Here is a 27,985-nt window from a genome sequence, read left to right on the forward strand (position 1 = left end):
TTCATCCCCCCGGCTTTCCAGCGGTAGAAGGAAATCAACCATACACCCACCATTCACACGGTAATCAATCACACTTATGGTTTTAGTGTAATGTCGGCGAGCAACCGGAATGCTCAGGGTGAGAGTAATTAAAAGGAAAAAAGAGAAGAAAAGAAAGATCAGAGAAACCAACAGGGCAGGGAGGGTGTATTGCGTTTATGTGCTGTGTTGTGGGATTGCCTGCGTCCACACGCTGAGCGTATAAGTGTGTGTAAGTGCGCATGTATGTATGTGAGAGACAGAGTGACGGGGGCGATACAGAGAAGGGAGAGACTACATATCTGATCCACACAGAGAGCTTCCTTTCACAAAAACACTGAAGACTGAACAACTGGATTGCACTGCGCCCAGTGTTCACGACCAATTAAGAGCCAGCGAGTAATTATTGTCTGTAAGGATCCGGATGCGCCCTACTTTACCTGCCATCATATCGGGCTTTTAAGACACACATTTAGATCTTTTATGCTATTCACTGATCATTTAAAAAAAGATTTTTAACACGTCGTTTCTGTGGATGAAGCTGGCTGGAGCCTGAGGACGGAGTGCGTCAAGTTAGCGCATGTATCCAACAAGTGGATGCATGTGTTTCATCACGGCAGACAATCCTCGGGACTAAAAAAACACAAGAAATCGATGGATTCATAACCTGCAATTTTATCACAATTGTTGTTTACAGCAGAGACGGAAAACGTGCTAATTAGCTCAGATGTGGAGGTTGTCTGAGCTGATGGTGATGTTTCTATGTGCGCATTTTCTCGGTGTTCTGCACTGCTCCTTTTACTGACTTTGTGTGTTATTCCTTCTAAACATATAACAACTGCAGAGAGGTAAGAGCCCCCCCACACACATTTTCTTGCTCTTCATTCATTGACCAAAAGACATATTGAGGCGGACACGCTGCGGAATCCACGTTTTCCCTTCGCACCCCCAGCCCCTCATCCATGGATTTGCTTTTCCGTCGGTGACTGAGCGGGGAAGTTAGGATCCTCTCTGTAGACATTTCTGTATGACGAGGGCGCAGGTGGTATCCAGAGGTCGCAGCCATGCCGATGCATCCAGTCACCTCCACGCTGATGTACCGGGGGATCTGCACCATCCCTGACATCCTCTCCTACAGCGCGCCGGTGAACCTGCCTGAAGACGAAGTAGAAGGTGAGAATAATGATACCTGCTCACATAGAACTGAATGTTATCAGGACTTGTGAGTATATGGGAGGTGTTACTTTGTGCAGCGGCGGTGTATGTGGCCGCGGTCAGCTCCTGCGGTGGAGTTCCTTTAAACAGACGCGCGGTCAGGACCTTGGACAGCGCTCGGAGAGCTTTGATCTAATACACAAGTATCGAGACTAGAAGTGATTTGGATTTTAAGGGCAGTTTTTATTTTCACAGTTCCCTTTCTTTATCTTGTTATATAAAACAGAATGTGCTACAATAATCCTCATTTTCGATTTTTTGACAGCTAAAAAAAAATGTTTTCAGTCTATTCACATTATTACATCATTATTTTACATAAGTTCAAAGCAGGATTTCTTAAGAAAGGAATTTTGTTATAAAACGTTGCTCTATGAGGTTATTGATGCATTGCCTCGATCTAGTACCAGAAGCTAGGGCTGGAATTCACTGGCCTATTAAGCCTGGCCACACAGACACTGAATGGTTTAGAGATATTTTATGTATCTTATCCCCACCTTTCCTGAAGATTGTGAAGCATTTGTCCCACATCTGCAAGATTATTAAATTAAGTAACAGGGTAAATCCCATCATTTTTTAAAAAAAAGTTGAATACATCTGACACATCAGAAAACACAGTTAACGTCCACAGCACTAAATATCAACACCAAGAAGCATGCTGAAAAATGACAGCTACACAGGACAATGTGTATTTCAGGATCATGAGAGTGTTTATGCCAGGAGTGCTTGCAATGTGAACCTGTGACATCTGCACATTATCACACAGCAGCTCCCGAGACATGACTGAAGTCCCCAAATGGATGTGATTAGAGGAAGTTCTTGTTTTGCTGCAATGTTTTCAGTGTGTTTATGCTGTAAGCTGACATATTAATGCTAAATCATTCGTCCCCTGCATCTCTGATCTTTCCCCCCCCCCATAATGATTAAACACACTTTCTTTGAAAAACAAAGGACAAACACATTTCTGACAAATCCGACTCCTTCGCTGGACAGATTCAGAGAGATGAGTGGGCACACAAACCTTTAAAAGTGATGCGGCTTTTCTTGACAGCTGCATTTCATGTATATGTGTGAAGTACAGACAAGCCTGGTCTTGTGAAAAATTTCTGTCTGTGAGTGCTGGAGCAGAGACACAAAGAAGCAAACTGCTAATGTTACCTGCAGGTGCACAAATTTTGAATGACAGAGTTCTGTCTCACATAAACAGGTTTGCATTTGCAATACTTGCAAAGAACAACTTGTAAGCACATAATACGTTTGGCACCTTCACACTGAGGTTGATGTTAATTATGAAAGCTGAGTGGAAGAGGCCAAATATATATTGATTTTGACTCCCAGAGGGCATTCAAAGGCAGAACAGCCCCAGTGCATTTTGAACAATATCTGTTTCAGAAAACACCAGAAACATCCAGAAAAGCTAAGACACACACACACACATCTCCCTTGTTCATTTAATGCTTATTGCCTTTTTCTTTTCTCTCTTTTTTTGCTTTGAAATCCAAAAACTAAATAAAAGAAAAGAAAGATCAAAGAGATACATGTCAATGCCAAAAGTGATCCTTGCATGATGTTATGCTCTTAATTTTAGCATTGCATCACAGTGCTTTATTGTCAAACGTGTGTACTTCAGGTTTCAGAAGTAGCTCTTGACTGTTGAGACTGACAAATCTCAGTTTTCTTTTCACCCCACCCAACCACTTCACTGTCAGCTCTGGATGCAATAAACAAACAACACTTCATTTTAGCTGCAATTAGTCAAATCCACTTATCTGCTACATGTGTCAGGAGACAAAGTGAGCCATTTGGGTTTTACAGCTCAACTTATAGTGGCAGTTTGATTGGAGAAGGCTGTGGTAATGCACAGTTAACAGCAGCGACAGAGCCTTTTGCAGCTGTTGTGATGCTGTGTGAGAGATGCCTTAGAGAAAGCGAAAGAGGCAGACTTTTAAGCCAGCGTCAATGAAGGGATTTGAACATTGTTGTTGTTGTCGTTGTCAAGTGACAGCTTCACAGCTTTTCCCACTAGAAAGCACAAAATGAGAATAATATAGAACATGACAAGGCTGAATGGTTTGTTGAATAATAGCAGAAAAAGGATGTGAAATGTTATGTGCCAGTATTGGTGCTTACTTTTAGTTAACTAAATTTTAAATCTATGGAAACAATATTGCTATTACTCTCATTATTGTTTTCAGTGTCGCAGAGATGGAAGACAGTATCGCAAGCTGGAGTTAATTTATTCTGTGCAACCACTGCAGCCCCTAGAAAGTGTATTAGCCAGTATTAACATAGCTTCATTTCATATTTAAGCTGTAGACAGTATATAAAAGATGGGCATAGCTTCTGAGTCCTCTTTCACCCATACATTGAACAGTAAAGCTTGAAACAGCCTCTGAGTCTAAGAAGTGAAGCCAGTTTCAGTTTTCTGTGAATATAACTTAATGCTCATTTTGTTCATTACTCATATTAGTCACTATGAGATTGTCTGTTATTAAGAAACAACTTCTGTCCTGTTGTTAGTAGGATTAAAAATTGTTTCTGTTTATATTCTTAATCCAAATCTGCTGAGCACCTTCGTCTTCCACACAGCCAGAAAGCCTACGTAAAAGATCTCAGATGGAGGTTTCTATGTGACGTAAAGGCTTGTGCATTTTGCACTCAGTCTTATTCCAAAGTTGGAATTTATTACGACTGTTGGAGCAGCTGACAACTGCACAGACTCGCCCTTATTTTCTAGATGTTGCTGTCAAAAGTAGCAAGAAAGTGAAGAGGAAGAATAAAAGTCGTAGGACCTCTTGCATTAAAAACAGACATACATATTGTATAAAGATGCCACTGCAGTATTGGTGAGTGGTACGCTCCAGATGCCAAACATGATTTTTTTATGTGTGACATATTTTAACACAAAATCACATTTGGGTGATTTATTTATTTTTTAAATGTGCAGCTTATATAACGAATAACAGATAAAAATGTTTTTCTTCTTTATGTAATGACAAATTTTAAGTGAAAGACGAGGAGACAAGATTTTCATTCTGGATCTTAACTGACAAATTATGATCAAAAATAATGCCCAAACCCTAAATATGGATATCTGGAATAATATGGCTACTAGCACTTAAAGGGAATTTTAACAAACTGAACTTCCAGTGCTAAAGTATTTCCTAGATTGGAGACACTGCAAATATTGAAAACATAAAAATGAAAAAATATATAGTAACATCATTAAACGTATTTTGATAAAATTTTGACAGCAGTGACGTTTCAGAAATGACTTGTAAATGAGGAACGCATTGCCCGAGCGACACTGTGGCTCTTCTCTAGAGAGGGACGAGAATTGGCTGGAAGTGTGAGGTGTCACAATCATCTGCTTGGCCGTCAGAGACTTTGTCAGAAAATGAAATAGCACATTGGTGAATATGTGTATGTGAGCGCATGTAGAGGCATAGGAGGCTAAAGCCCTATTGGCACACATAACCAAGTACTTGATTTTCAATTACTGGCTTGGACACCCAAGGGAATGGACCAGTGGCACCAAACTTTTTGACCAAGAAGGCTGTCAAAGCTATAATTGAAAAAAAAAGAAAAAGCAGCTCTATTTTTTTCTAATGCTTTGTGTGTGTGCGTGCATGTGTGTGTGTGTGCGCGTGTGTGTGTGTGTGTGTGTGTGTGTGTGTGCATGAAAGAAACTTAGAGGTGGTAACAACTACTTTAATGTACAGTAATGTGACCATAATTTGAATTGGACTCCAGATTGTCCATTTCCCCTCCTACACAAGAGGAAAAAAAAAACAGTTGGTCATATTACAGGTGCTCAATATAGTTTAGACCTCCTCCACCACTACACACACACACACACACACACACATTTATATATACACACATTTATATATACACACACAGCTCAGTGTCAATATCACTGCAGGTGGAATTAAGTGGGTAGCCCATTTCCACACAGCCTAACAGCAGCACTATTGGAAGTAGCTTCAAAATAGTCCCAAGGCTGAGCTTTAAGCATTTGTATCAGGTCCCAGAGAAAGGCTCATGTAAACAGATGCCAGGAGATGCCGGTACACACGCAAACGATAAGAGAGAAGCAAAATGTTTGCATTTTCTTAGCAAACTTGCGATAATACAGTTTGTTTATTGTTGCAGTTGAAATCTCCTCCGCCTTTTCCCCTGCACTGTTGAAATACACAAGAACATTGAAGGAAACATCTGCTGACACAACTTTTAGTTCCATCTTTTCTTCATTCCCTCTGTTTTATGACCGTGAGGACATCTTTGGAAGGAAATGTGCTTTTGTATCGTTTTTTTTAAATCAGCCCCAAATTTCCTCTGTTGCTGACAGACTCTCGGAAGCTTCGCCCCGAAAAAACGCTCTGGAAAACTAAATGTATTCATCAGTAGTAAATAAATTCGGGCATTAAGGCAAATTAATCCATTTGACATACTTATGCGAACTGCTCAAACAGCCAAACAAAAGGATAACTCACCAGTTTTCTAATAACATCATTTTCTGCCTAAAAGCAAGACCATTATAATGGCTATTTATGGAAGGAGTAAATGAATTCATAACAAAAATAACTAAATATCACATTAGCATTATATTCTACATGTCTAGCTACCAGAAGGAAAATGTTAGTGCATATTAGTTTCAGCTATTTCATATGCTTGCAGGTATTATTACTCATCACATGCAGCAAAATAAACATAGAAATGTAAGCAGACAGTATTTGACATAATTTGCATAGAATTTACAGTGAATAGACATTGTATTCGAAGATTTTAATAAAACCTGTCTTTATTTCTACTTTCACTGTGTTGTTATTAGTATTAAAAAAGATTCTCTTAATCATCGTTACGGAAACATGCAAGCATATCCCGACCCCAACCTGTCACAGAGCACTAGCAGGGACAAATCTCTCACGGAGCATTTTAAACTCCCCAATTAACCATCTACACAGCAATTGAAATCAGTGCAGCCTACAAAGTTATCTCTCCATTTGTGCACACTTGTGGCAGAGTGAGGGGGCTTTCCTCGTCTCAAGATCAAACAGATTTGACTGTCGTCTGCACTCCCTCCCGCGGCACAGAGCAGAGATGGTGCAAACAGGAAGTGACTGGAACAATGAGACTGAAATCAGTGAGACTGAAAGCTGGATTTAGAGATACTGCATTTTTAGTTTTATTTTATGAAATATCAAAAAATGATGGTGAGAATTTACCACTTGCTTCATATATTTGTGGTTACACCAATATCAGTAAATGGAGCTTTATATGTTGCTTTGCACCAGGGAAAGACACTCTGGTGGGGGAGAGAGGATGTGAATGTAAAACCTTCCTCAAACAACCAGCGGAGTTTGATTATTTGGATGATGAAACTACTGAAGTCAGCGTTTTTGGGGTAGTGTACAGGACTGACTGCAGAGCTTGTTTACTTCATCAACATGCATTTAGAATATTGAATATTCAGATTTTGTTTATTCAATGAGGTTTCCTCTCAGTACCAGGCATTTAACATTTACTGGGGCTTCTTTTTCAGGTTTTTTAGTCATTCCCTTGGCAGAGTTTTTGTGACTGCAAATCGTTTTGACTGACAGCTACTCAAAAAAACCACCGACACCACTGTGTTTCTAATGGCATAAACTGCCTGTGAGGCGTTGTTGATGTTTCTGCTCGACTCCTACTGTAGCTGCAGCAGCAACATTGACTCATTTCTTTGCCCTGAGGTGGAGGGTTGACTTCCATTCCTTTGGAAATACTTACATGAATACAAATGAAGATATTTAAAGACACCGGCATCTGCTCGGAAAGACAGAAATTATGCGTATAACGTATTGCTGGTGCAGAATCAGTAGGCGTTGCGGGGGTGTACTTCTGAGGGGTCAACTGAGACCATTTTAAAGCATATATATTGCTACGAAGATTTGGACATAACAAATGACCAGTGCTGATAGATGAAGATACGTTGGCTCATTTTCAGGAGTGTGGAGTGTGCAAACGATCCAGAAGTGTTTACCAAAACCAAACACTTATTTTTCTCTTCTATTCACGTCAGCTATTGACTGCTATTTGCATGCTCTCTCCTAGGAAGCCAGAATTAGCTCAATTATTGTTCTCGTTCGGGAAAAAAAACACCATGTTTTACCCTTAAATTGGATCCCCCTAAAAAACATGGCTTGCATCCTCTTCCACAGATGAATGCTTTCATACCCTCCTGCAGAGGAGATTGTTTTATCTAAACACTTTCTCCTAAAAAAACATATTAAAAAAATAATTAACAATAAAGTGAATCAAGCTAATAAATTAAGTGCCTTTCTACTGCTGAAACCATCGCTCTTGTACTCACAAATCAAGTCCTTTTCACATCGATACAAGTCTGCCAAACATCAAGCTCAAGCTCAAAAGGGCTTTTGTTGATTAACAAAGAAGAAGGACGCACAGCAGCACAGACTGCTGTAATTTTTCAATTGCTCCAAAATTTGAAAAAAGGCAATAAAGCCAGCAAATTCATTATGAATTTGACTTTTTATGCACATGGATTTGTGAGTACCAGTGAAGGACGGTGAGATGATGTTGCGTAAGTTTAGAAGAAAGATCAAAAACCTGCAGAAGAATCTTACGGCAAACTCTTTCCCGCCTACTATAAAAAATGATTTAAAAAAGGATATATAAAAAACACAAGCAAGACAAAAACATTAAAATAATTAATTTTAGAAGAGAAACCGGTCGGTGGCATTGCAGATGCGTGTCACTTGGGACGGCCATTAAAGCGCCGTCCTTGTATGTAATCAGGCTGAGGATAATAAATCTCACTTTGTTTTTCTTCCCATCTCTTCTCAGTTCTGCGTAGATGCAGGGTCATCTTACACAGCCTGTAAGACAAACAGGCAGGCAGACAGGACTGGATTTGAAAATGGATTTCAGAAATGTATCACCTGCTTGGATGGAAAAGCTCTACTTGACATAGATGGTGAAAAAGATGTTAACTGAGCCTCAAATGAACCTCTTCATAGAGGGCAAAGTGCCCCAGCACCACAGGTGTCACCACAAGGTCACAGACACACAAAAAAAAATCTTAAAGGGTTTGAAAATTGTCTACCAGAAAAATATATGAAGGTTATTTGATTAAGAGAATTTTAATTTTGAGGTAATGGAGTTGAAAAGCAATTTTATATCAGTACCATAGACAGCAAGCATAAAGCAGGGTGGGAATGGACTGGCTTTATCTGGAGGTGACTGGCTCACATCTCCATTCAAAACTCTGATGTATTGTTTTCACACTTCTTTGAATAAATCAACAAAATAAGGGGAGATTTTGAGGTATGCAGATATATATTTCTTCTCTGAACAAAACCCCCTCTATGCAATATTTGTGGTGATATGACAAACAAAGCATTTTCCCCAATTTATTACCTAAGCAGAAGACAAGTCTTCATTTCTTTGCATACATCTTTTCTTCATAATGAGGAAAAGAAAAAGTTAAAGTCTTGACACTGACATTTATTATTTTCCTGACCCTTGTTATAGTTTAGTTATTTGACATTTCGATCCCATCAATATCTAAATTCTCAGTTAATCAGTCAGTGTAATCTGGTATGGCATTCTATCACGCCAAAATGGGTTTTGATGAAAAACATGTGCTGCAGACTAACGGGGAATATCATGAAATGCTTTGATTATGGCTGCCTGGTGGCTTCAAGTTAAGTCATTTATTTCCATCTTGATTGATTGCCACAAAGAAGTGAATCCCGCAGACTTTATTACCTGTGAAATGAACTGTGATGAGTTCTGGGAGGTGAAGTGCTTTTTCCTCCGGGGTGATATTCCTTTCCTTTGATGAACAATACACCAACAGTCTTTATCACACAATAATAGTGGTAGAAAAACAACATCCATAAGTGAGTGTGCACTGTTAGCCTGGTGGAACTGATGGGGGACTTGAAGTGCTTCTGACGGGTTTTTGTCTTGTGGCTATCGAGACCATCTCAGCATGGCATCATCTGTGATACTGAAAACTTTATGCTTTGCAAAGAATAAGAGTGAGAGAAGAAAGATGGAAAGATCTCCATGTTTTTTTTTTCTTTTCAGAAAAGAAAAACTGAACGTCAGACTAAAATTTCACTGCCTGTCACTGGCTACAGTCATTCAAAAAAAGTTTTTCCCTGTGGTCACTTCAGTGCTGCATTGGCAAAGCATAAAGTTTATGTTAAAGTTTAGCATAAAGTTAATGCACTTTAAATTTTCTAACAAAGGGTGGAATTTCATTTCAAACCCTTTACACACACACACACACACACACACACACACACACACACACACACACACACACACACACACACACACACACACACACACAGTACACAAACTTACACTTCACCATATACTCCTTTCAAATCCCCAAGAGCCTTATTAGAAGCCTGTTATGGTAATATTTAAATCTTTTGGATGTCCAAGTCAGCCCATATCCAGCTAAAGATGGATTAAGGTTGCTATGAGTGTTTAAAAATAGTCACCCAAGGTTTGCACAGACAGAGCAGAGCAGTGTTTTTCTCACAGTGATAAGGTCTCACATAAAGAGTGGGTGTGCTTCAATTACCGATCCAAAGCAGCCCTAAGCAGATGCAGGTCTGAATGAGGCAAAGAGGATCCCTGGCTCTGAAAAACAAGCCCTGGATTAGGTTCACGGATGCGTTGCTGTTACAAAAGCCCTGGCATTAGTCTGCTCTGCTCAAAAAAACACCCTGTGTAATTGGCAAAAGTTTTAAGTGAAGCTAAATTTATCCTGATAATGGTTAAAACCAAAACACTCAAAACTCTCAAGTAAATATTTTCATTGTTTAATCTATTTTCTGATTTTTTTTTCTGTCTTAGCACTTTAATATGTTAATATGCTGTGTATTTGGTTAGTATTAAACTATAATGTGTGTGACAGGATAAAAGCAAAAAACAAAGGGGAGGAAACTAGTCTTTATTTTTGGCCCATTTATCTCATATTAGATCTGTAGCATAGCAACTGTTTTTTTTTTTTTTTTTTTTTTGCCTGTCCCGTTTGGCTCTTTTGCCATCAGAATTATTGTCTAAAGGCGAAGAAAGATGCCCAACGGTTTTTCTTTACCAAATTGACCATCCCAGCTTTGCCGTAATGGTCCATTTGATTCACCTTTTATTCTTTATTTTATTTTCACTTGCTGAATACGGGACAGATTTGACTGGGGGAAAGAAAAGGGAGAAAGAAAGAGGGAAAGAAAGACAGTTGAGAAGAGGGACGGGGGAGAAGGGCAAAAAACAAAAACCAACAGAATAAGCAGAAGAAAAAAAATAAATAAATAAAAAAATAAATACATATATCGATCACCTGGATCACCTGTTGAGAAAGAAAAAAGAAAACAAGCAGAAGAAAACGAGAGTAATACAATAAACCACATCACAATGATATATGGGAATATGACAGTAACTACTAAATATTAAACATTATTGTGCAGCACGTAAGATCGACAGCACAGTGTGCATTGAGGTAGGAGCCAAAAAGGGTGTAGTTTGTGTGTGTGATCACCCGTGTGTACACCTGTGAGCATGGACGCGCTTGTTTTCTTAAAAGGTTCCCTCATGTAATGATCTGCTAGAGGGTGTGGGGGGCCACTGCCCCGTCCTCCAGGGCATGAAGCAGGTATGGAGGAGATCAAAACTCCAGACATCCAGAGGCCCCCAGAACACAAGAGACCAAGGAAGACCAACAGAGGGGCAGCCGCGCCACTGTCCCAGAAAGAGCCGAGGAGAGTCCCAGATGAGGGGTCACCCAGCAGCCACGGAGCAGAAGCCAGGGGGGGCTGCAGTGACGTGCCCGTGAGCTCCGCCGGCAGCCAGCTGTGCCTGAGTGACCGAGCCCCAGGCCGAGAGGCCGGGGGCACCCCACCTCCGAGGTGGCCCAAGCGAGCCCCAGGCTCCAGGCCCCGATAAGCAGCCGCCAAGGAGTGAGCCGGTGTGTACCCGGACGCCCACCCCCGGACACAAAGAACCACCAACGCACCGATGTCTGAGGGAGTCCGCCCCCGGCAGGGGAAGTGGTGGGGGGAGATAGGCCTCCAAACCTTGGAGGGCCTGAGCTGTCCTCAGAGAGGTGGCATCTGATACCCAACCTGACATATAGACACAGACATACAGGCACACACAGATACAAACATCCATTCCCACCCTCATGCTCTCATATGCACTTACTCCACACTCAACCAACGTGGAGACAGACATAAAGAGACGCTGTACACACAATCACACTCCCCAAGCGTACTCTACGAACCGGGTCTAGGTACCCTTGCCCCTGGAGGGGGGAACTGCACCCAGACCCAGGTTGTGTTACCCTTTTCCCTGCGGTGGGGAGAAGCAGACCGCCCCGACTCCGCAGCAGCAGGGAGGCCCCACATTCCGGATCCCAGTCGGACGGCCAACTCCTCCTCCTAGCCCTGCTGGAAAGCCCTGGCATTAGTCTGCTCTGCTCAAAAAAACACCCTGTGTAATTGGCAAAAGTTTTAAGTGAAGCTAAATTTATCCTGATAATGGTTAAAACCAAAACACTCAAAACTCTCAAGTAAATATTTTCATTGTTTAATCTATTTTCTGATTTTTTTTTCTGTCTTAGCACTTTAATATGTTAATATGCTGTGTATTTGGTTAGTATTAAACTATAATGTGTGTGACAGGATAAAAGCAAAAAACAAAGGGGAGGAAACTAGTCTTTATTTTTGGCCCATTTATCTCATATTAGATCTGTAGCATAGCAACTGTTAATATAAATTTCTTAACTTGTTAGTACTAAAATAAATTAGACATTAATGTTGCTTAATTAACCTGTCAAAGAAAAAGTCCCAGTGTTGTCATGTTTTTCCCAACATGTAATGTAAAGTGTTAGCCCCATATGGCTTAAAGGAAAACACTGCAGAGAAAGTGGAACTCGCGAGCCTTGTCGAGCCTTTTCCATTTATATGCATGAATAAGCTCCACTTCTAAGTGGTTCCTCACTTTGTTTAGAGCTGTGTACAGACTGTTTAGCAACTCCGTGCTGCTGCAAGGATGCAGCTCAATTCACCGATAAACAGCAGTATACAGGGAGAGTAGTGCAAAAGGGAGTGCACTGCACCTTTCTCTTGTGGGTGTTTTGCTTTAGAAGCTTGGCTCTTTCAGCCGCTGAGCTTAACTTGAGGTTTCATCCTATGTCAGATCACATCACAGGGGACTATGTGGCATTGCATCTGAAGGCCAACAAGCACCTCTGTACATCAAAGCAAATATCACATGCTTTCAGCAAAAATATTCACACTTCCCTGGTGGAGCTATGGTCCCAGGAACAGAGCTGAAGAGGCAGCTTTAAAAAGAAAAAAATCTATTAAATGATGTATATTGATAAGGCAGAAGCTGAAAATTACATTAGTCGGAATTTAAAAGGCTGGAAGCAAAAATTAAAACTGTTGGGATGCAGTGTAAAATGTAAATAAACACAATTCAATGGTAAACCCATATTTTATTGACAAATGAATGTAGAAAACATCACATTTTTAAACTGGCACACTTGAATGGTTCAAAAAAGTTGGGACAGCGGCATATTTATCCATGTATAGCATCCCATCTTGTTTTAACAACAGTCTGCAGGATAGTTGTTGGACTTCTAGGAGAGGAATGTTTTGAATTTAGCTGCTCCACAGTCCTGGGTCTCCTTTGTAGTGTTTTTCATTTTATGATGTGCCAAATGTTTTCAGCTGGTGAAAGGTCTCGAGTGCTTGCAAGCCGGTTCAGCACCCAGACCCTAATATTTTACGGGGGTATGTGTTGCTCTAAAACCATTCAACATTTATTGTGCTTTTCAATGTGTGTGAGCATCGTCCATAAGCAATAATACACAACCCATACCATCAGATATGCAGTGACCTGATAACATGTCAGGTGGTCTCTTTTCTCTTTAGTGAAGAAAATGTGATGCCCATATTTTCCAAATATAATTTTAAATTTAGATTTGTCTGACCAAAGAACAGGTTTCCACTTTGCCTCCACTTTTAAATGAGATCAGACCTGTGTACAAGCCTTTTATTGTCCCATCCCAGCATTTTGAGATTTGTTACTGCCATCAAATTCAAAATTTCTTAATACAGAACAGTTTCTCAGTTCATAAATTTGATATGTTCTCTTCATTTATTTACATTTTATGCAGTTTCCCAAGTTTTTCTGAGCTGGGATTGAAAAACATGGCATTTTAAAGGGAACTGCTTGTCACTTGTACGGCCTCTGGTCGATTTTTGAACAAGTCAAATTTGACATTAACAAACAACTTTTTCTCATTTTTAAATCTTTAAAATTTATTATGCATATCCTGCTGAGAACCAGCCTATTCATTTATGTTCTCTGTTTTTGGTCTATATCTTTTGATTTATATGAACGACCTTACAAAATCCTGATGTACTCAATAGAGGACATCCTGGGTTTTCCATTGATATTTCATGTGTTCCGGTGGCCTCCAAAGAGGCAGGAAATCTCAAAAAAGTTCATTGGGAAGGTTGTTTTTTCTCAGTTCTCAGGAGGATATGCTGATTTCAGAAAGCTGCTTCCTTATCAATTTTGTTAACAAGTTAAACAAGGAAAAAAGTGAAAAAATGACTAGGTACAAGTGAGTGAATGTAAGGACAAGCTTCTGGCTCGGTAGCTTTCACGATCTTCTGCATCTTCCCATTAAAAATGCCCTCTGGCACTGGTGCCCAGAGACAGTGATGCCATTTTAAAGGCTAGTTTAGGAAGTAGAACTTAAGCATTTTGGAACTATTGAGATTTCCAACTTGCTGGTAAAATTGTTGGATTTAGATTTCAATCAAATTACCTAGTTAGGTTTAGGAAGTTATCATTTAGAAGAAAATATACACCCTCATATGACAAATAATGAGCTGCAAGTAAAAGGCCATTCCCAGTGTGTTGGTGCTCAGTTGGGCATATTCTGCATAAATGAGCAATGCCATTATGAAAGCCTGAATCATGAAATAATATTTTGATGAAATTTCTGATGAAATAAAATAAATATAAAATAAATTAAACTATATTAATACTTAAATATTATTTTGCATATAATTTGTATCATTTTTGCTGCATCAGACAATTTATTCCTTAAAAGTCTATTGCACAAATTATTTTGCCTTTTTGGGGAAAAAGAAATCACACTGATGACGAAGAAGTCTAAAAACTAAAAAACCCCTCACATGTCAAATATGACATATTTGGTTCTAAAGGATTCAGGCTTGTTGTGCCATGCCAAAATAGTCAAAAACCAACAAATGCAGCTTTGAAGCTAGCAGACACGATTAAGTGAGAAATCAGTTACACCAGCAGAAAACACTGCTCGTAAAAACTGGGTTTTACCTGAGCATTTAAAACCTGTTATACTCGACTTAAACAAGTATTTGTCTCTTTGATTAGTGTGCAGTGCAATTTAATTAATTGATTTTTCTTTTTTTAATTATTGTTATAGAGAGAGTGTTTTCTTTACAGTACAGTTAGCACATAATACATATGAATCCAGTCCATTTTGGGCGAAAGAATAAAATTAAAAGGAAAGAATAAAGCTGTATCTTCTGGGTAAAATTAAGATGTAGTGCTATCTCTTTGAGAATTTATTTATCTGGATAGAATGTGGTCAAGAATAGAAAAATTAATTATTTTAGAGACTGATTAGTCAGCCTAGTCAGCCTATGGAGATTACACATGGTCTTCTTTACTTCAGAGATTTGTTACTTCATTCAAGTAGCACTCTGGCCTAGTTTCATGTGGAACTGAGTGGTTTTGATAAAATATTTGAACTAACTCTAAATTTTCCAGCTTTATGCTCATGTATCTCACAGGACACGATAATCCATTCATTATATTTCAAGCCTGTACAACACAACAGTTTCAGTATTCTGTAAATGATGTTCGTCACCACATAAAATCATCCTCCAACAGGTTATTTTTAAATAACAAATATAATGATACACTGTAACTACTAATAGTAACACTGCTACTTTGGCCTTTGATCCATGAAAAGGCTTTCATGAAGGAGATCATTTGCAAAAACAGTTTTGGCACCTCATTTGAGAATGTGCTTGCTTCCTGCGAGGCACCAACATGTTTTAGCAGCAAGTGTCTGCTGGAAAGCCCCTCTTTCTAAAGTAAACAGATGGAGCAGGGTCCTCAGGTGGATACTGAGCTATTATTTTTTCTATAAACAATAACATCATACCCAGTGAAGGAAAAAACACAGCTGGAGGCTCTCGGTGATTCAGAATATATCTTCAGTTAGACATTTTGCAGTGGAAATTGATGTCAAAACAGCTGCTGTGAATGTCACCAGACTTGGCTTTATTTGCATATCCAGACGTAATCTGTTGAAAAACATGATTTTTAAGTACCCTTGTCCCTTTCGTGCAGTTTCTTTTCCATCCTATGCACTTGATAGGATTACTTGATTGTAACAGACTATTTCCTGGATTTACTACTATACAGTACAGCACAATTACATGCTCTTTTCTACCATCACTGACATTTTATGTTTTTTTTTTCTGCTGAGAAATTTGTTGTACTGTCACACTGCCGATGTTACCTTAGGCTTGTCTATTCATTACCCTGCTTCAAATGATGTACACTCGTTTAGCATTAGAGTTCAGTAATTTAACAGCAGCTATCGGCTGCAAGCTGAAAAGTATTTTAAAAACAACATAATTGTATTTTCCTTACCTAGAAAGCTTTTATTGGAACTAAATCATATAATAGAGACAGGTTATGTATTATTTAGTAGCAGCATTCACTTATTTTGTTTCCATTATTCATTCCAAACCTACTCCACATTTTTCTCATTTACACACCTAAATTATCTTTGTCTTTACTCTGACCTGATCTAAAACTTCCCCAGACGTGTGGGGAATTTAAATGTTCCTGAATCTTATTACAAAGACCGCATTAGATTTATCATCGGTTGTGAGGGACCAAGCAGCCAAAGCAAAGAGGAAACAGGCAAAAAAGTATCTTCAAAAAGGGTTTTCTTTATTTTAACCCTCAAAAAGTCCAAAATTAACAAAATTCAAAAACATACTTAGCAGGCCCATAAAAGAGGTCAACTAAATATAACTCTACGAAAAGTAATTTCCAGAAACAAAGTGAGACACAACTTAACTCACAAACTGACCTAATTACAAAGACACATGAGGGTAGCTTTTATAATGATTTTGCCAAACCATTTACACACAATAGGGGGGAAAACAAAACACACACTAATATTAACTAAGCACAGAATAACCTAACTAAACCTAAAACACCCCTGCTCCTGGTAAGCCCGTGGTTGGTCCTGCTGAGCAGGCATGTTGTTCCCAGAGTCCTCAGCCACGCCTTTTGCCCAGACAGGAAACAGGCACCACCCAAACCCAGGTAACTCAAAGAAAGAGAAACATAATTAATATAACAAAACATTTTTAGAAAAACCACACAATGCTACTATGTACGTGCCTCATAATATCAGTGTTAGGTTTAACCAAATGATTAATGAAGAAAACTGCAAAGCAAACTAATAAAGTGAAAAAATGGACTGATTTACCCCAGTGTGGCTGATGCCATCACATCGGTCTTTAGTGATACATTTCATCGCAACAAACGAATTACAAATACTGCCAATCTGACATGTGATTTCCTGAGCACTATGTATTATCTCTGTTTTAAGATTCATCTCCAGCTCTGCTCTTGTGTGCTAATCAGGCATGTAAGACGAGGATGTGACAAGTTTCAAATTGTAGGTGACTCGGTCGTGGATGTTGTTGCATAAATTAAGGGATTCAGTCCCTCGTGAAAGGTAAACAAGTGGAGAATGAAGGGAAATATGCAGTGGGGCAAAGAGGAGCAATTAACTGCTGAAAGATTTCCCATAGTGATTGAACTCAAGGTTTCAAAGTTTAGAAGAAGCTTTCTGCTGACACGGAGTAGTTGCAACACTTAATGCCCTTTGCTGTCGAGTTTGTTAGTCTGTTATGTTTAAAGTGCTGTAAAAATAATGCTAAAAACAAAAGAAAAAAAACACACACATTACTCTGATTTCTTACTGTTGTAGTGTGGATTTCTAGTTGTCTGTGATCTGGGGAAAAAAACTTAGAGTACCTCAGCCTCAGCTGCACTTAATTTGAACACTATCTGTCATAATGCGGCTGTGTGCAGGCAGGATGAGGACCCAGTCGCAAACTCACGGAGGCAGGAATGAACTCAAAATTCACAGCTTTATTGCTGGAGAGCAAAACCATGCAAACTAAACTGGGAAACTATAACGTAGTACACAGAGAAACACACGGCCATGAATAAGGGAGAACGCGACGCAGAACTGAGAGAGACGCGGACATAAATACACAGAGGGTTAACGAGGGAAGTGGGGGAACACAGGTGACACTGATAATTATAACGAGACACGGCAGGAGTAAACACAACACTGACTGTCAAAGTAAAACAGGAAAGGCACAGAGGTGCAGACAGGAGGAGAGAGAAAGCACGGGGAGAGCACAGACATAACGGGCTGGGGAAACGTGGAAACACAAGGAGGGGAGACGAGGACTCACCGATACACAGAGGGGCACACAGGGGGTAAAGTCACAAGGGGAAATCAAATAAGGAACATCTTAACAGAACAACCTAGGAACCGAGGCATAAATAAGGAACAAAATACAAAACACACGAAAACTACGAATGCTGGGTCAACATGGCCCAAGATCATGACACCATCAAACTAATAATTATTATCATTGTTGTTGTTGTTAATACTGGTCAGTGGAGGTGAGATTTGATATGTTAACATTTTAAAAACATCAAAAGAAATGATTAAAAACTAAGGGACTCATCAGCCCCTACTTGTATGTCATCTACTGCTCTAAACACTAAAAACCAAACAATCTCACAGTGGAGGATCCAACAGACTGGGATGGTTTCATTAACCAGCAAAAGGCAGAGATTTTGTACGCCAAAATCATAAAAATCAGAAGAAACAGTAGCTTTTTGATCATATATTTGTATTTGTACAGTGTTAAAGTGGTGGATGCTCATGTTAAAATCGTAATATTATATTAAAATTATTTTATAATTACATTTTTAACCTCCTAAGACCCGAACTCTTCGATGGCAGGCATTTTTCATTTCTCTTTGATATTTGGGCATATTGGCACCCAATGAATGTAAAAACAAAGAATTACCAGATTTTTTTTTAACCTAATTTTTGTTCCTGAAAAAAATTAGATCCACATATGAGGATATGTGTTTAAAATTTCAATAGAACAGAGGCAGTGTAACGTCCTCGTAAGTGGATATCAGGCCCTTGTAGAGCAAAATTTAGTATTTTGGTCTAGACAAACCAAAATGTGATGTCCACATATGTGGACGCCAGGTCCTAGGAGGTTAAAATAGCAAATATATTAAAAATATTGCATGATGAGGTCATTTTGTGTACACATCATTTCTATGAGCCAAATACTCAAGCTTTGGATTACATGAATCTGCGTGTGATTCATGTAAGAGGGGACGGGATATCCTTGAGACCCACATAGCAAGGAGGTCTGGCCCAGATCTGGTATCAAGCCGGCACTGCTGGCTGACTTCTGGCATGATAAGACGTATGTCATCCAGATATGGGCCAGGCCTGGCATAGATGGCACTGTCTAAGTGATGGCATGCCATATCTGGCTCGATTGTGGTTTCGTTCATGTGGCCTAGGCCCATAGAAAACAGGTCTGGCCCGGATCTGGCATCAAGCTGGCACTTCTGACAGACTGGTGTCATGGCAGAGTGTATGTCAACCAGATGTGCGCCATGTCTGGCAATGATAGCACTGTTTATGTGATGGCATGCAATATCTGACTCGATTGTGGTTTGGGTTATGTGGCCTAGGCTCATAGAAAACAGGTCTGGCCCGGATCTGCCATCAAGCTGGCACTTCTGACTGACTGGTGTCATGGCAGAGTGTATGTCAACCAGATGTATGCCAGGTCTGGCAATGATGCCGCTATTTATGTTCCTATTTTCCTATTTTAGTTAGAAGATCCACATGCCAAATGCAGGTTTGACAGGTTTGTGAGTGTACACTTTATCCATAACCTAGTGAGGTTTACTCATGTTTACCACTGGGTGGCTGTAGCTCAGGCGGTAGAGCAGATCCCCTACTGATCGCAAGGTTAGTGGTTCAATCCCGGGCTCCTCCAGTCTGCATGTCACATCTGGCAAACCAGATCTGGGCCACCAAAGGGCCATCATTCTTTGCCGTATGTGGGCCATGTGTAAGCACATTGTGTGGGCCAGATCCGGGCCATACCAATTTTGCTATGTGGGGAGGGGATATCCTTACTCTAGTCATACCAGCCAACATATAGTTCAAACCTTATGTATGTGACAGCCAGCCAGTGAGACGATAACTGGCTCAAGGGGGTAGTAAAGCGAGGTTAGCTAAAACAGGTCATTTCAGACAGTGGATGAATTGAATATACCAAGGGATGGTATAAGATTAAGGATTATTCAGAACTGTGATAATGCAAAGCTGCAAATAACACAAACAGAAATATAGAATTGGGATTTACAATAAGTCAACCTTCAATGATAAATGAATAATAAAAGACCTCTGTTCTAGTTTCAGTTTTCACAGTGAAAACATAAACTGAAATGCAGCTCTCCAATGAAAAGATTTAAATTGTCAAAAGAGAAAATAAACCAATGAACACTGATTTTAGGCCAAGAAACTCTGAGCTATAGTGACAACTATTCTTAGTAATACTGAAAAAATAACTAGACAGCTTGGGGACTCGAAGCTCTACGTACAAAAAGAGGAAGGGAAAGTATTTTAAGCAATGCTTATTCCCATGATGTATCTTGATAAGATCTCATTGTTAGACTATCCCTGCCTCATAAAAGCCCATGCTGTTCAAACTACAGCCTGAAATGCAGACTGGCTGTTATCAATACGTAGTCTCATGATTCAAGGTATTGATTTTATAAAGTTTTTTTTTGTCTCATCGGTAAGCTCCTCCTTCACAGAAACAGCTCCAACCATACTACAATTGAGCTTTGGTTTTAATGTGACTTGAATTTGTAGTTTTTCTTCAACTGATGACAGAGAGTGCATACATTTGGATACAAACTGTAACTGATCATTTGTTAAGATACTTAATAACAAAACAGACTCAAATACAAAAAAGCCACACATCCAACAGATGTTTTCAATTTGGACTGCCAAATGTTTTGACACAAACATCTCAAGTCTCTTTGGACACCACAATAATTAGATTTCTAACAAAATGATAAGTATGTGTTTGTGCTGTGGAGCTAGTTTAAAATCAGCTCATCGCTTTTACTGTAGCAATTCCTTCACATTACAGTGAGTGATTTTATTTCATCTGATGATGCCATTCCTTACACAGACAAGTTTTACAGTATTTTTGAGTTGCTGGTCCATTGGTAGTTTCCAATCTCATTTCAACCTGACTGTCATTTATTAAAGAATTGACAGAAAGCATTTACCAGAATGTCTCTGTTTTCCCTCTCAGTGTGGCAGAATTACACACTATTTTTAGATAGTAAAAAAAAAAAAACTTCTGCTATTTAATAAGTTTAAATCATCCCTATCAAAATACAAGGCAGAGACTACTGCCCTTACAGTTTGTTCTGATCTCATTGCGTTGTGTTCAAGGTTCTTTTTTCTTTTGTTGACTCTCTTTTGGCAGTTAACTTGTGTTCTCCTTAGCTGCCAACCCCCATATAACTATGACTCAAGCAGTGATGCAGCATAACAAATGTGTCTTTGGTGTGTGGAAAATGTCCCACTTTCATATCCTCGTTTGCCGTAAGACTTCAGCTTGTGTGTGTGTGTTTGTTTGTGTGTCTTCTTCTGCAGAGATCCGTGAGGCCTTCAAAGTCTTTGACCGCGATGGGAATGGGTTCATCTCAAAGCAGGAGCTGGGCATGGCCATGCGTTCCCTTGGCTACATGCCAAATGAGGTGGAGTTGGAAGTCATCATCCAGAGACTGGACATGGATGGTGAGGCCAGCAAACAGATTGGATTTTACTATTTTAAATCACAAAAGCGCAGATGCTTTGTTCTGCTTTTGCCCACAAAACTAGACTAGGCAGAAAAAAAAAAATCAGCTATAATGAACGCTAACTGTTCCTCTTTTCTGCAGGTGACGGCCAGGTGGATTTTGAGGAGTTTGTTACTCTTCTGGGTCCAAAGCTCACAGCTGCTGGGTTACCAGACAAATTCAATGGCACTGACTTTGACTCAGTTTTTTGGAAGGTGCTCATTATAAAACATTATTTCTTGTTATTAAAAGGAGACAAAGACATCATTAATTTGGTGAACTTCAAAGCTATTAAACATTTAGGTTCTTTAAAGTAATAGCTGTTTAAATGGTACATGCACTGATTTGTTAATGGAATCCTGGATCTTTGTTTGTTTGCATGTGGTGGCAGTCTTATCACTTAGTCAAGTCAATTTTTCATGCAAAATAGATATTAATTTATTTACAGACACCTCATTAGACAATCAGCTGTTCATTTTGACAGTGTGATAGAAATTAGCGGGGACGTAGCTCATGTCAGGGTTGTTTTTGTTGCAGCTGTGTGATAATAGCATTGAAATGCCTGTCAAAAAAAATGAGGTTCCAAACTGAGTCTGAAAGAAAGAAAGGGAATTAATGTGAGTTTTTCATATGCTCAGTGCACAAAAGAAGAATCACACCTGCTGAGGGAGTCAAGAAGCCCAAGGGAGTGTTGCATAGCATCGTGTAACATTATATAACAGAATACTAGTATGAAGCATGTGCTGCTGGATTGATCACACAGTGCCTTCAGTCACAACAGCGAGATGAGCTTAGGCTCAGCTTAATTCATATGTGACAAGCTGGGAGTGAGACTGGTGTCTGTGCAGTGATGCACAATATTGACACCAAAGGGTCATTTATGTGTCTGAGATGCCAGTGATCGAGACTGACCAGTGATCACTAATTAAGAAATAAAACATTCTTAGTCAAATTAAGAATACATAATACAGAATAGTTTTATTGTTCTGTGAACAAATTTCTCATTAACAATTCTGTTCACATAAAAATGAGAAATAAGAAATTAATAGTAGTTTTGAAAGTAATTACGCTCACCAGACATTTAATTAGTTACACCTTGCAAGCACTGGGTTGCCTTAATTCTTCGTGGCATAGATTTAACAAGGTGCTAGAAACATTGCTTCGAGATCCGCTCCTCACTGGATAGTTTCTTTTTTTCTGACCAGTCCCTGTATACCATAAAAAATGGTGGTGTGGAAAAATCCCAGTAGATCAGCATTTTCTGCAATACTCAGACTAATATGGCACCGACAACCATCCCTCATTCAAAGTCATTTAAATCACCTTTCTTCCCTGTTCTAATGCTCAGTTTGAAATTGAGTTAATGCCATGTAATTGGCTGATCAGATATTTGTATTAAACAGTTGAAGAAGTGTATCTAAAACAGTGTTCAGGGAAAGTACTTTAGATTACACCAACTAAAGGGGAATGTAAGGGATGTGGTAAAGGCTAGTAAATACCTTTTTGCGGCCTTATTCACCTTTATTAGATTAACTTCAGCGATTATATTGCATTTGTTTTCCATTTTATAAATATTTAAGATAATCTAATATTTATTATTTACTGAAAAAAAACCACAAAATCCCAAGGTTAAAATTTTAGATCTGGGGCACATGTTTCACCTAAAATGAGGAGCTTGCACTCAAATCCGAAATAGGATTTGTTGAGTTGAGATCCACCTGGGGAATCTCTCACTCAAATTTTCCTTTGATCTAAATGTCATTCATTTAGAAATCGAAAATGCACATTCATATCACTCATATTTTCCATCTTCTGGTAAAGCCTACACTGCAGAAAATATTTTCTTTAAATTACAAGACAGCAGTGCTATTTATGCACTTACATTCTCTTTATATTTTATGCCCGTGTGTGTTTATAGATTTCTGTCTTTGCATTTGTATGTTTTTACTGTGCCTTCCAGCCTGTGTCCACGTTAATGTTAGGTGTGTCTATCCCCAGTGTGACATGCAGAAGCTTACAGTGGAGGAGCTGAAGAGGCTACTGTATGACACCTTCTGTGATCATCTTTCCATGAAAGACATCGAAAACATCATAATGACTGAGGAGAATCACATAGAGAACCCCGAGGACTGCCAGGTGGACATAGACAGTAAGGAACCTCCTATATTTCAGCATACTGCTGTGTGTTTTGTACCCTGAAGTTAAAGCAAAAGTCTAGAATGTAATCAAGATTTTCTAGAGACAAAAAAAAACAATAAAAAAAATTGAATAAAAAATAACATTCTTTTTTTTTTTTTTTTTTTTACTTTTAACTGCATTGTAGAAATTACCATTGCTTATAGGTTATAGGTCTCTCAAGCTATATGAAACATGGTATAGCTCTTCATGGTGTATTTAAAAGATATGACATTTACAAGCCACTATATATAATAATGTATTATTTATGCTAATGCTAATGTCTTTGTAAACAAAGCACAAGGTTTTCTGGGCTGTTCAGGCCCTGATAATCACAGACACTCTCTACACACAAGTGGTTGTTAAATGTTGTAAATGATATCTGTTTTTAATTTCACAAATTATCTTCACTTGTAAATTGCATCACATTTGCAAGCTCTGCTGTCCTTTTCTATGATTACGTATTTGTCTAAAGTATGAGATTTCAAATTATAGGGAAAGGTGAAATACCAGTATAAATAGTAAAAGCACTAAAAGCAGCAATAACAAGGACCATAGAAAGATGATAAAAAGACAACAACACATAAAAGCAAGTCTGGAAAAAATGGGGCTTTTAAGAAGGGATTTAAAAGAAGTCACGATTCTGAGAGCCCTACCTCCCCGGGCAGGTCACTCCAAAGCTAAGGGGCCCTGCTAAAAAAAGCACAGCCACCTTTAGATTTAAACTTTGACTTCGAAAAAGCCAAGAGGCCTCCACCTGTGGATCCAAAGCTGCAAACTGGCTTATATGGGGTCAGTATTTCTGTCATGTACTTCAGTGAGGAAAATCTTAAGATAAATTCTACAATGATTAAGGAGTCAACAATAAGTAAGCCAGGATTGTGTAATGCGATACCATCTGCTAAACCTATCATGGTCTCTGGGTCTTTGAGTACTTTTTCTTTCTTAAATGTTTAATTCCTTTGGCTTTGTGTAAAGAAATGTATGTTCAAGTTCTTTTCTTTTTTTGTTTTCTCTTGACATTTTTTGTATTTTACTATATATTGTTAATTATTATATCTTTCTAGCAACCTCTGTTTAAATTTTTGCTTAGTATTAAAGGTCTACTTCTTAGGTTATCTCTGTTTTTTTGTGTATCTTGGTTATCAGTGTTTATTTTTCTACATATGCTGTTGTTGTTATTCCCTTTTGTGCCCTAAGTCTTGTTTATCTCCTGCTTTGTATAGGTTTTTATTGCTTATTTTCTAGCCTTGTTTATTTAGTGAACTTCATTTAGTTCACTTTGTGTTTCTATTGTGTTTCACTTTCTGTCTGATGTTTGTTTGTCTTTCTGTGTTGGCCTGGCCTGGTCCTCTTGTCTTCTTTAAGTGCCAAGTTAATCCAATTCTCCTATTCTGTTGTTATACACTTCCTGTTTTATTTTATAACTGTTGGTCTCTGTGTCGTGTGTTGAACTTAACTTCCCCCCGCCTCTCATTGTGTCTCCAGCTGTGTATCCCACCTGTTAGCTCTAAATTTGTGAACCTGTGTGTAATCTTGTCTCGTTCATTGCTGTGATGTCCTCATAGATGTATCCTTCAGCTCTCTTCTCTGCATTGCTGAGTATCTCCTTGCTTGGTTCCCTGTGAGTCTGTCTTTTCGATCACTGGCTTTCTTCCCGAGTTGGCCCTGAAATTTTGGACTTTGTATTTTTGGACTAATCAACTTGTTTTGAATTAAGCTTCCGCCTTCCAGCATCCAATTCAGTTTGCTTGTACTTATATTGTCCCAAATCATAATAATAATACAGTAACAACTACTTACATTGTCGAACAGTATGCATACATTATTAGTTCTTTCAGATTAAGTTCTCATACTTCAAAATTCCCCACAATCGCATTCGAAAACAAAAAACAAACAAACAAACACACCAAAACTCAGCCCTCACATGAATAGAACTGGAGATACCAGTTTCTCCCATCAGCAAGCTCACTCGATTAAAATGTGCTCTAGGTGCTTATCAGCAGTAAGTGAACTGCTGTGCTCTTATAGGCTGCTGTTCTGTAATATGAAAAATATGACATTATTTCTACTCCCCTCTGTCTTTCTTCTCACTCAGTGGGGAAAAATTCCTCTTTATTATTAGATACATGAAATTTGCTGATGATTTTCTCTCAAAAGTAATTTGATGTTTTCTCCTATGTAAATTGTTTTTAAACAATATTCTATCTATTTTCATTTATTTATTTATTTTTTATTGGGGAAGGGGAGATGTAAAAGTACAACAGATATGAACTCTAACTTTACTGGAGATGATTCTGCATCTGCGTTAGACCTAAACAATTACACCTTTGATTCACAATAGTTTTGATGATGTTTTGTCCTTTAATATGCCAGTCAGGTGCCCTTTCATTGGTTTATTGTTCCAAAACTCCAATTAACATTTCAATCTAGATGTAATTATGTAGCATACAGGTGTGAAAGCAAATTTGTTCTTGTAGTTGTATGATTTTGTGGTGAGCTTTTCATTTTGAAATAACAATCAAATGTCTTTCAACCATTAAATAATACCAGATTCAGTGGACCTTCAGCTCATTTTGCTTTTCCTTGTGTCTCTTCCTACTTCCTTTTCCCCAGGCTCCAGCCCGACGCAGCAAGTCAAGCAAACTTGTGTGCGCAAAAGCCTGATATGCGCCTTTGCCATTGCTTTCATCATCAGCGTCATGCTCATCGCAGCTAATCAGGTGCTGCGAAGTGGCATGAAATAAGAGTTGAGGCGTTTTCTACCTTGACCAGCATTTACTGGCTACCATAAAAGACTGTGAAGATGAAACTCAAAAACAAATACAGACAATCACATGCGTGTAAAATAAAACATGACTGTAGAACACAAAAACTGGAGTCCCCAAGGACACAGACATTTGTCTTGGTGGCGAATACATGCCGACAACTTACAGTTCCAAGGACACCTGGACCTTACGTACCAAGAGACAGTGGCGCTCTTATAATGGACAACCAACTATACATATCACTCTTCGTAACACAACATTTAGTATTCATTAGCTATGTGCATTTGAGCAGTGTTGCATTCAGTATGGTGGCAGCTATAGAGAGTTTAGTGACTGTCCAGTTTTGTATTTGTTCAGTGTACTATGGGGTTTGTTAATATTAAATAGAAAGAATCTGTGAAATATTGTGGGAAGTGTCAATGTGTGCAAGGTCTGGAGTGCACAGGGCTCTGCAGAAATATTATGGGGTGCAACATTGTTCAAAACCACTTGGGGATAACAATAGCTTGGTAAGAAAGTGAGATAATGGTTTATAGGGTTTAATAGGTTTGCAAGACGGTGGATGTGACTGTGTGGATGCTCCCATTCCTTCACAGGCTGCGGGGCTTTGGTCTTAGCAGGATGGTGCAGGGTGAAGTAGGTTAACTGTTCTCGGGGGGGAAGATGCTGAACTGACAGGCAACTGGCTGAAAATAACTGGTCATGCAGTAAACACTCGACTCTGTCTGCTTTGCAGGCTTGAGACAGTGATCATCATCTATGCATGACATGCATGGATTTAAACAGTCGTCTTGACACATTTGTAAAAGTTCTTCTTAATGTATTAATTGTTATGACTGTGTACTAGAGCTGTTTTCGATTCCTTAATGAAAACTGTGAGCAATTGTGTGTGGTGCAGGGTATCAGCATTCACAACAAATATAAAGCATACAACTGCATGAAAAAGAAGGGCTGTGGTAATATACAGTATGCTCCTAGAAAAAAAGTCTTTTTTGGAATTGCTAAGCTATGGACATCCAGGCCTGAAGTCATCACACACTCATGGGGCAGTAACTGAGTTCAAAATACATCACTCAAGTATTTAAAGAATATGCATCTGGTTGGTATTAAGGAAAAAATGTGAAGCAATGTATTTTGTTCTTTTTAAGTGTTTTTATGTCTGGACATGTTGCTAAAGAGCAATAACTGTATGTGAAATAGACATTACACAAAACTCAGTACAGACATGAATCCTTGAAATTGTTCTGCGTTAGTTTTCTATAGCACTTCTAGAGCAGATATATTTGGTGATGTTCAAGGGAAAATGGAACAACTGTCTTATTCATTGAGATGGAAAGCTCAAGCACGAGAAGACTGCATGTCTGAAGCTGCCCATTGAGTTAAAGTTTAACAGGGGCCGGATGGTAAAGAATTGCAATAAAAATAATAACATGTGAAACAACACACAAAGTGTGTAGTTTAGATTGTTGTGCATGCAATTAGGTACGGTCTGTTGTTATTAATGTGTATTGTACATATAAGCCAACATTACCAAAGCTAAGGAGGAATCTGTGTGGAGAACTGGGCCACATAAGGGCACAATTTCTGAAATCTGATCATTTTGAATTATTGAACAGAAATCAGAAATGCTGCAGTCTCTTATAAACTTGTATTTAACACCAGCCAAAGATTAAAAAAAAAAAAAAAGCCCTCCACAGTACCCTGAAAAAAGACTA

At 38.9% G+C, this 27,985-nt stretch overlaps 1 protein-coding gene across 1 annotated transcript; it reads left to right on the top strand.

The window, feature by feature from the left end:
• The first annotated feature begins 132 nt into the window (after window positions 1-132).
• cabp7a (calcium binding protein 7a) lies at window positions 133-27,985 on the top strand. Its single transcript, XM_085180696.1, has 5 exons — window positions 133-1,191; window positions 21,143-21,286; window positions 21,430-21,542; window positions 23,326-23,476; window positions 26,119-27,985. Exons 1-5 carry the CDS (start codon window positions 1,083-1,085, stop codon window positions 26,247-26,249), a joined length of 648 nt encoding a protein of 215 aa, XP_085036822.1. The 5' UTR covers window positions 133-1,082; the 3' UTR covers window positions 26,250-27,985.

This window comes from Neolamprologus multifasciatus, chromosome 12 (assembly GCF_963576455.1).
Source record: "Neolamprologus multifasciatus chromosome 12, fNeoMul1.2, whole genome shotgun sequence".
Taxonomy (NCBI): domain Eukaryota; kingdom Metazoa; phylum Chordata; class Actinopteri; order Cichliformes; family Cichlidae; genus Neolamprologus; species Neolamprologus multifasciatus.

Bases quoted from the DNA above. Each gene is read 5' to 3' on its own strand.
- cabp7a (XM_085180696.1), top strand. From the start codon at position 1,083: ATGCCGATGCATCCAGTCACCTCCACGCTGATGTACCGGGGGATCTGC. The intron at 21,287-21,429 runs GTGAGGCCAGCA...TCTTTTCTGCAG, and splicing joins CCAGAGACTGGACATGGATG to GTGACGGCCAGGTGGATTTT. The intron at 21,543-23,325 runs GTGCTCATTATA...GTCTATCCCCAG, and splicing joins TTGACTCAGTTTTTTGGAAG to TGTGACATGCAGAAGCTTAC.